Source organism: Saccostrea echinata, unplaced genomic scaffold, assembly GCF_033153115.1.
Source record: "Saccostrea echinata isolate AGI-Se365-2 ecotype Australia unplaced genomic scaffold, CSIRO_AGI_Sech_v1 ptg000004l, whole genome shotgun sequence".
NCBI lineage: Eukaryota > Metazoa > Mollusca > Bivalvia > Ostreida > Ostreidae > Saccostrea > Saccostrea echinata.
The window spans coordinates 4219611-4229850 of record NW_026889753.1 but is presented as its reverse complement, the minus strand read 5'-3'; the positions used below and the strand labels follow the sequence as shown (position 1 = coordinate 4229850).

The 10240-nt window shown below is 30.3% G+C and overlaps 1 protein-coding gene across 1 annotated transcript; it reads left to right on the top strand.

Moving 5' to 3' along the window:
- The first annotated feature begins 814 nt into the window (after window positions 1–814).
- LOC133179043 (von Willebrand factor A domain-containing protein 5A-like) lies at window positions 815–7962 on the top strand. Its single transcript, XM_061313738.1, has 4 exons — window positions 815–882; window positions 1130–1201; window positions 3726–3856; window positions 6130–7962. The coding sequence occupies exons 1-4, from the start codon at window positions 855–857 to the stop codon at window positions 6298–6300; spliced, it is 402 nt and encodes a 133-aa protein (XP_061169722.1). The 5' UTR covers window positions 815–854; the 3' UTR covers window positions 6301–7962.
- The last annotated feature ends 2278 nt before the right edge of the window (window positions 7963–10240 follow it).

Here is a 10240-nt window from a genome sequence, read left to right as displayed (position 1 = left end):
CCGTTCGGCTGCTTGCTCCAAAGTTACGTACAACGTGACGTCTAATATAAGAAGCTTGTGACGTTATTACAGAAAAATCTGTTCAGTTAGAACTATGTCAGATTATTAACTTTGACTGATTTTACACTATATAACTGTTATGGACTTCAGTGTACAGTCAATATGTGGTTATAAGGACCAATGTCAAGTTGTATTGACCTCAGACACAGAAAATTATAGCTCGGTCGCTATCAATTTTTGTGTCTGCTTTGGTATAATATAACACATATTAACTGACTATTCAGATAATTATTTAGCAAGTCTATCGTCCCTTTCAGTAGCAACATTTCCCTATGCAGCGCCTCGGAAAATAATTGCTGTCCTTGGAGACAAACTTGCTATTGTCTTTATAGTTAGTATATAGGTGTATTATATATTTATATAAATTTTTAATTACATGTACACTGTATATTAACTGTGCTTTTTACAAAACGAAGTGTGGAATTAATTTTAATGCTCTTTTGATATATAGTATACAGACGAACGTGTGTTTAAGTGACGTCACAATGACGCTCTTCTTGAATTACGCCTTCGTGGCAAGTCGGTGTGATTAGCACTACTAAAAGTCGGAAATCCCTTTTTCCCTTATATATATATATATATATATATATATATATATATATATATATATATATATATATATATATATATATATATATATATATGAAATACTCTTTTTCACTTGTCATGAGTACATTAAATTTATTGAATATCTTATTTTTCTTGTGGATCATTAAAATTTTTATCGAATTATTCACTCTTTTATAACAGACTTATCTCCAGAGGAAAATTTTGAGGAGTGTTGTATTGAGGAAATGTCGGAAGATGTAACTTTGAGGATAAGTAAGTTAAAGATTCACACTTTCTAAACTTATAACAGAAAAATGGTATATGGTAAAATGGGTATGAAGTTATTATTTTTTATTGTACTTAGGTTTGAGAAATAAGTGCATCAAGAGTAATAAGCAAATGGCAAATTTATGCTCAAGTAAATGGTAAAAAATGTTCTTTATATTATTTGATAGAAAAAATTAATCTTAATGGACAAATTATTTGATTTTTTTAAAAATATTTTATGTATTTTCATCAGAATCTTTACCCACTCCAAAAAGTTTATTAATGCCTCCAAAGTCGAGAGCAACTGACGTGGCCAGGAGCAAAAGTGAGTACTCTGTGTCAACTGATTACAAGATGAAGCATGAAAGTCCAGACTTAGTAGGCAGAAGTATTGTAAATCACTTTTTATTCGCGAGAACTTTATTTTCGCGTAGTTACGCAAGACAGTGTGCTCGAGAAATTTCATTCTCGCCTATACAAGTATTCCTAAAGATTATATAGAGCAATAATCACAATTAGTGAAAATTTTCTCTAGCTAATAAAGAGGCAATGACTATCTCGCGAAAAAAAGGTGTCCCGAAAATTATATTAAAAGTATTTAGAGATTCGTGATATTCGTTATTCGGGTTAACAACGTGCAACAAGGTCTACTCAAAACGTATCAAAGTTTACCCGAAACTCAGGAAGATTTACTCGATTGATTGATTGTTATTGTTTAACGCTGAATCGGCAATATTTCAGCCATATTTCGGCGATAAGGTTTACTCGAAACGCTGAACATATTGCATATAATTCTGCACAATTTAAACACAATTTTTTGCAAGTAATAGTGCACGGCTAGCTTAGACAAAAGGCTGCATGAAATGCATAAGGTCTGAGGTACATATATATATATACTCAATTCTCGATAAACCGCCGCCTTTTTTAAATATAGAGATTATCACGGTATAACGAATTTGGTGATAAATAAATAAGTAATAAAACATTTAGCGTTTATATTCGTGGCATTAAATAAAACACTTTTCAATATTTGAAAATGCTTCAGATAGTGTTTTTAGCACATCATTTAATTTTAAAACAAAATACACGATTTAAAAGTAAATACATGTGTATATGTATATGCATGTAATACTGATCGTCCGATATTTAAAAAAAAACCCTGCGGTGTCGAATGTCGTATATATATATATATATATATATATATATATATATATATATATATATATATATATATATATATATATATATATATATATATATATATATATATATATATATATATATATATATATATATATATATATATATATATATATATATATATATATTACGACATTCGACACCGCAGGGTTTTTTTTTAAATATCGGACGATCAGTATTACATGTATATATATGTATGTATATATATATATATATATATATATATATATATATATATATATATATATATATATATATATATATATATATATATATATATATATATACACACATATATACATATATATACATATAATGTTACTGTTACAGTAAATATGAGTAATCAGGAATTTCATGTATTTCCTGAATTTTAGGAAATACATGAAATTCCTATTCTGCTTAGGAAATACATGTATTTTCTGTTTATGTTAGGAAATACACGTATTTACTTAATTTTTCAATACTTTTTACAGGTACATGTATTTACTGACTGTGTTTTGGTGATATAATTTGAAATATGAATAAAAAAATATGAACAGAGGCACAGTATATTCAATGTTTATATCAGCTAGCATATCACGTGAATAAAAAATATTTGAATGAAATGATAAACCTTTATGAATAAAAATGCATTATTTTTGAAAATTTTGAAAAACATAATGATACACGTACTGCTTTCATTTTCTGGAATGAGTTGTCTATATCACAACATAATTTAATTAACATATTTTATACTTTTTTTAATGTAAAAAACTAAAATCACTGACTGACATTTCTTGTTTTACTAGATATTCATACAATGCTTTTTGCATTTATTGAGAGTAAATTTAAAACCCTTCAACATCTTATTTGCAAATAAAACAATTCTTCTGCTGCTCTTTAGAATGTACAAAAAATCTTATAAAATACATACAATATATCGAAACTTGAGTCAGTATTTCAATGAGGAAACTTTTCTTTAAGGATTTTCCACCCTCACAATTTCAATGGTTCAATGTAGAAAAACTGCATTTATTTTCACTAAAGAAAGTTTAAATTAACTAATAATTGCGAAACATTTATATGTTGCCATATTTTTGAAGATGTAAGATTTAGATAAACAGTATAAAAACTACCGTATATGTCAGCATTAAAAATTGTACATTTTTAATTAATTTTATGATAAAAAAAAATATGTAAAAAATGGTTCAAATATATCATTCTGAAGTTGAAAGCTCAAAATAATTGCCTTTTTATAAATATATTTGAGTTGTGAAAATCAGGGAATCCATTTTACATTAAAAGTACAATGAAGAGAATGCCTGAATGAAGATACACGAGAAGGAGTTATATCCTTTAGGGATATTTTCAAATGATTGATAATTGATTAAATGAAGATAAATATTTATCTAAAATTCATTTAAATATTTTCATCACATCTAAATAGCAATCTTCAAAAAGAGTTTTCTCTATTGGGTATGACTTTAGTTTTATAAAAGTTATTATATTATCATATATATGATGTCATGACCCCCCCCCCCCCCTTCAGTTAGTTAACTTCTGTCTTATTGTATTAAGTAATAAAATGAAGATAAAAATATGTTGAATATATCAATGTATGTAAGGAGTTAATTTTTTTTAAAATTTTAATCCTGACTTGTTATTTTCAGGAGACATTTCCTCTAAGATGCTGGATTTGATTGTCAATCAAAAGTTCAACGGATCTTGGGAGTTAACAGACAAACTTTCACAAATATTCAACAAATCACGGGATGAAATAAAAGCATCTGCTGTGGTACAGGTATACTGAAAGATTGCATAAGTATTAAGTGTAACATCACATGTATATGGTTGTTCAGTTGATTCGATACGCAAGATTCAGTTGATTCGATACCCAAAAGCATGCACTACGTATGTACAATTTCTAAAACGAGATAAATTATTGACAAACAAGTTGATGAAACAAGAATATCAGCTGTCTCGTTTAAAGTCATCATTTCGTAAGTTCTATGGTCGATACAATGACCTTGTCAGCAAATACAATTTATCATTGAGTCAAATGCTGACTGACGTTTTTGATACTAATTGTTAGGCCATTATTTACACACTGAATTGTCGACGGATTTTTCCGTTATTTCCCGATCATGACAAGGAGCACACGGCGGGTGTGACCGGTCGGCAGGGGATGCTCACTCCTCCATGGCACCTGATCCCACCTCTAATGTTTAGAGGTCCGTGTTTGCTCTGCTCCTATTTTGTATTGTTTAATGGACTTTTGAGCTTGAATACTGTTCGTTATCTCCATACATTTCATGCATGAAATGTGATACTGTGAACAGCAATCATTCTCAAAAGTCCATTTAAGGACAGATGATTAAAAAAATGGATGTCTGGATAGGTAGATATTTTTTGACTTATTTTGGTTGTAAATGACTAGAATAATAAATTTTTAAAATATTAAGAAATTGTAAACTTACTACTATGCTTAAAATTCCACCTTTCTGCAACCACCCTTATTAATTTATACAACTTTTAGTTGCTTTAAATCCAGTTATTGTGAAACTTTGAATGAAAAATAAAAATCTATGCTGTTAAACTTATTCATTTTATTTTACTTATATCCACATGATTTAAGTTGTTATTTGCAAGATTTTTCATAAAAGTTTGTTTGTATCATATCCCCAGCCGACCAGTCATAAGTATAATAAGTAAGGAAAATCCGTAGACAATTCAGGATGAAAATAATGAGCTTACAATTTGAAAGAAAAACGTCATTCAGCATTCGACCTAACATCAGATTTTATTTGCAAACAAGATCATTGTATCGACCAAAGAATTTGGAAAATGATGACTTTTAAATTGTTGATATCCTTGAATCATCAACTTATTTGTCAATGGGCTGCTCGTTTTCGAAATTGTTCGTATGTTGCTTCACATCGAATCAACTGAGAGACATAAACTCCATTTACTGTTATAATATTTACACGAAATTAAGTAAGGAAAGTTGACTATAGAAAAGTTGAAGTTAGACATCATGTTTATCATAAAGTTTAGTTGTCAGTTTGATATCAAAGTCTTTCTCTAGTAAAACATCCAAATGTGAAAAACTTGTGTCCAGCTCTGTGTTTTCTTTTATTTCGAGTTCATTCATTGAAATACATGTATATCGAGTCAACGTCGGAATTGAAATAATACACATTTATGGACTCTTTCGGTGGTGAATATGGTTTGTTATTCAACAGAAAAATATCAATATTCGCCTCAGTCAATATTAATATTTTTCTGGTGAATAACAAACCATAGTCACGACCGGATGAATCCATAATTGTTTTTTTATACAGTCAAGATTTGAATAAGGAAGCATGATTATACAATATTTTCATTAACGAACTTCTGTCGTAGAAAAATAAAAAAGGTCCAGATTACAACCTACATCGTACTTGTTTTCCCGTAGCTGTGTTTAAAACATCGAAATGTTCGGAAAATAATCCTGCGATAGATTTTCCAGCTCGGACACACAGCTTGCTCCAGCCGTTGCAACCAATGTTTTCAACGTTGTTGCTGCACGCGCACTGACCTTCGGTGAATACGGCTTTAAATCCAGTGAATATGTAGTATTATGAACTGTTTGTGTTTGTATAGATTATATAGAGACTATTTACAGACTATATAATAAAAGCTGTTATTTACTTAAACGTCGTCGATATATCTAAATATCAAATTCAAGGCCACAGCAAGAGACGTCTTCTTTTCATGTGGGTTTTTTGAATAAATTTATATGAATACAAAAACAGATCTGCTTATAATGGGGGTATAATTAGTACCTATGGGATTCAAACAGATTTTTGGAAGACCTGGTCTCCGAAAAACATAGACAAATGTCAATTTATAGATCATACAAGTCAAAAATATTTGATATTTACAACAACTAAAAGGTTCATGTTATGTTTTGCAAAACCAGAACAAAGTAGACTCATGGATTGAGAGTATGGATTACATTCAGAAAAGACAAGAACGATGGTATAATGATATACATATATAGCTATTGTCATTCGATACTGTCTTTTTCCACAGGATGTCAGTGTTTGGACAACAGCTCTTGGAATTGCATTTTTGAGAAAATATTTCTTAAAACAAAGAGAGGAATGGGTGATAATCGAGGAGAAAGCATTGAACTGGTTGAAAACCAGAGATGTTGAAGGCAAAGATGTCGTACAGGAAGCCATGAAATTTTTATCAACATAAATCATTTTGTAACTTCAGTACTATTCTTGTCCTTTTTAATCAAATTCTTAACTCATACATGATACTAGTACAATATTTAGGAATTAACCCTTTTGTAATTCAGCCGTCGCCATATATATATATACGATACATATAAAATGCTTCCTGTCAATTATATTGATAGTCCTAGAATGTAGAGCAGTATGATTAATTTAAGGCATATGGTCCTTTTGGGCCTGGTCGTTTGCATGTATTTACATAGTAACACATTAAACTTGTGTATTTGATTAATCGTTAATGACATCCAGTATGTTAGTAAAAAATATAGTTAATTTTTTAATCTTATTTATTTAATATTAAAACATACAGTTGTGATTTTGAAAATGGACACTATTTTGCGTTCTCAAATATAAGATGGTTACCGAAAGAGTACGGATAAAAGGTGGCCTGTGTAAATGAATTTGAAAAATGTTAAGGTGTAGCATATTGATAAACCGTTTTTCGGCATCCAACCACCCATTGATAGGAGTTAAAGATAAACAATAAAAGTCATCAAACTGTGTCAAATCAACTACATGCAACCAAATATTGACAAGTGTCTCAGATTTCTGTGAAAACTTTTATCAATTTGTTGAGTAAAAATCGTAAAGTTGGGTATTGGTGGAATATGTTTACTATTTGCAAATACATGAGTCATCATACATTTTGAAATTGCACTTTAGTTAATGGTAGTTAAAAGAGAAATTAACTTAATTGATTTTATTTTGATTTCTTAGTATAAACAGTTGATATTTATTTCCATTAATACGTAAATACATGTTATTTTCAATATTTTCAATATGGAAAACCGTACAGGTACCCCTCCCCCCACATTATTATAAGTATACCAAAAATTAAAATGGCATCCAAAAATAAAATTCCTGCTTTTTTACATTTTTTTTTCACGCAACAATTATAATTTCAGCTTGTCTGTCCTATGGAAATCTCAAGTCATGTTCTAAATACATCATTGTATTTCAATCCCGACAGGTTGGGATTACACTACAGGCCCGTAGGAAGCAATTTCACCTTGAGAGGGCACGACCATACATTTTCAGTTGGGTTTCAGTTCAACTACCAGAATTCCTTTACAAGCAAAAATAAAAAAAGGTCATCAGACGTTATTATTGAGGGGCACAAGCATATAGTAGCACAGTTGCTATGTTTTCTATATATGTAGTATTCTATATATTGGCAAAACTATTGGGGACACCCCCCCCCCCCCCGTGCTCCCCGCCCCTATGGCCAGGTAGAATCCTTGTTAAGTCAGGATTGCAAACAAGACCAATCCATGATTTTCAACCCTGGTACACATGTACATCCAATCTTGACCGGTCAGGTTTTGATTTCAATCCTGGTCAATAACACGACCATCCAATCCTGGATGTAAATTATATAACATTTCATGTAAATTTAATCGTCAGTTAAAGTATTACTGGCACCAATTTAGTTATAAACTTTTCCTTCACGTGCACCCTATTGATATGGCTACTCAACTCGATTAAAGATTTTACCCACTAAATTTTTGGACCCCAAAATGTCGATATACTTGTCGATTTATTTTTAAAAATGACCGGTTACAGTTATTACTGTTCCTTAGTCCTTTGAGAAAATTAAAAAAATGCAATATACATCTAAATTGTGTTCCACATGATCGTTTTATCTTAATATGAATATAAATTAAAATATTATTGTGAAGTAAACCTTTTGTTTGTGTTGTCCATTCTATAGCTTAATGTTGAACTAACTCCTCAAACAATCCATTAAGATGCCTGTTAGTGTCCATTCTTTTTGGAAAACTGTCCATTCTTTTAAAGAATGGACAGTTTTTTTCAAAAAGGGCGGACAGTTAAAACAATCAGAATGGAGAGTTACAGGTAAGCTTTGGAATGTGCCCAAGAGGGAAACAAATACATTAAATACGCTTCAATTTCAATGTAAATAACAAAAAAAAAAAAAAAAAAAAAAAGAACGTGGAGATCTAAATTAATCGAGAACGTAATGTCTGCACAGCATCGACTTGATTTTACACTTTTAAATCCATGAATGATACACAACTTCAATACTCGAAACTCAATTTCCTTTTCAAATTCAAAGCTTGAATTTAAATGGCACAATTTTACATTTGTTTTAAATTTCGAAAATATTATTCCCTCGAGAAGAACATATTTTAAGATCGAAGTACGGCTAATATTAAATCAACCACCCAGAACACACTGCTGCTGTAAATATTACCGTAGAAAATAATTAAATTGAAACATTTTCAGATTTTATTTGAAATACATTTTCAGGTCGAAGTTCGGCTTATGGCTAATCGAACACTCAGAACACGATTTACATCTCACCATTACACGGCTGCAGTCAATATATCCTCAAAAATTGAATTCCAATAAAACATTTTCAGATTTGATTCGAATTTGATCATCTGTATTTTTTCGTAGTTCATTTTTTGGTCAAAGTTTGGCTAATATTGTCTTTTACTATTCTCTGTTTCCAGGTCCAAATATCACTGATTTTGTGAATCTTTGGTTCATTAGCTTTTAATTCTGTCATATACTCTCCCATTGGAGGAAAACGTGTATGCCTCTACAACGCAAACTATAAACTGATTTAAAAGCATAGCATACTTGTATAAATACTGGAATCCACCTGTAACTGTCCATTCTTAAGACAAAGACCTTTTGTTATTTTGCATCTTGAGACACAATGGCTAATCAACAAATTGCTGTTCACCCCTAGCTTACCTGTGACTGTCCATTTTTTAAACAATTAACTTGTCATTGTATGTGTGCTACCTAACAAAATAAATTCTTAATATCTGATACTAGTTTTTATTTAATTCTCTGAACAAAGGAAATAATGTTTTAAGTAGGAGATAGTAGTTCCTAATTAAAGGAACTAAGTAATTATATAAGTTCCTTTACTTAGAAACATTCATTCCATTTCCCCTTAATAATATTAATATACTTATCATCGTACTTTGCAGATCTCGAATACATGTACCTGCCCTATTTACTATTATTGACCATAAAACTGTGTAAAAATACGGATTTATGCACTGTGGCAGCGTATACATCTGTATGTATGGAGAATATTGAATTTGTTTATTAAGCAAAATTATTTTGCTAAAAAACATTCTGATTGTACACACAAGTAGTGTATTCAGAAGTTGATATTAAAAAATTGCCTGAATTTCTGATTGACAATATTGCAAGCTTCCTTGGAACCCTGTCCAATGCCAATCAGCATACTGATTTCAATCAGTGAATTAATTTTCATCAGAACTACTCATCTAAATCTGCCTAATACATGGAGGGGGGGGGGGAGGGTATCCTCTGATAGCCTTTTGTGTTTATGTACTCTTCATATTGTACTTCAGATCTTTGTAAAACATAACGAAGTTCCATTTCTCGTTTCAAATGAAATAACATACTTGATTTAAGGTAGTACACAACACCCATGAAATCTGTTTTAACGCATATCTTATAAAGTACACCAGAAAAAAAAAGAATTTTACTATAATGTCAATAATCAAAGATCTTCTTAAGAAAAACAATAAGCTGTGACATGTTTTCACCATACTTTGGAAAAAAAATTAGAGATATCCTATATATTGGTAAATCGGAAGCCTACATTTTGGATCGTTTATGCCATCTTCATGCCATATGACCATCTGTTACATGTATTAAATGCAAAGTAACTTTTGATCCATCTATAGTAGTGACCTGATATCTGGACATATCTATATTGAGTCTCCATCTTTTTATGCAATACTGGTCAATATCATGTTAAGAGGTCAAAGGTCAAATATACTGACGTCATTTCATGGTTTCATTTCAATTATCCTCTTGATTTTTCTCTAAAAATTTAATTATTCATTTTTTGAAAGAGGAATTGACATATAGTGGCATATTTACATGTG

Excerpts from the sequence above, each read along its gene's own strand:
- LOC133179043 (XM_061313738.1), top strand. The coding sequence starts at position 855 with ATGTCGGAAGATGTAACTTTGAGGATAA. Across the intron at positions 1,202-3,725 it reads TGACGTGGCCAGGAGCAAAA|GAGACATTTCCTCTAAGATG; the intron begins GTGAGTACTCTG and ends TGTTATTTTCAG. Across the intron at positions 3,857-6,129 it reads AAGCATCTGCTGTGGTACAG|GATGTCAGTGTTTGGACAAC; the intron begins GTATACTGAAAG and ends CTTTTTCCACAG.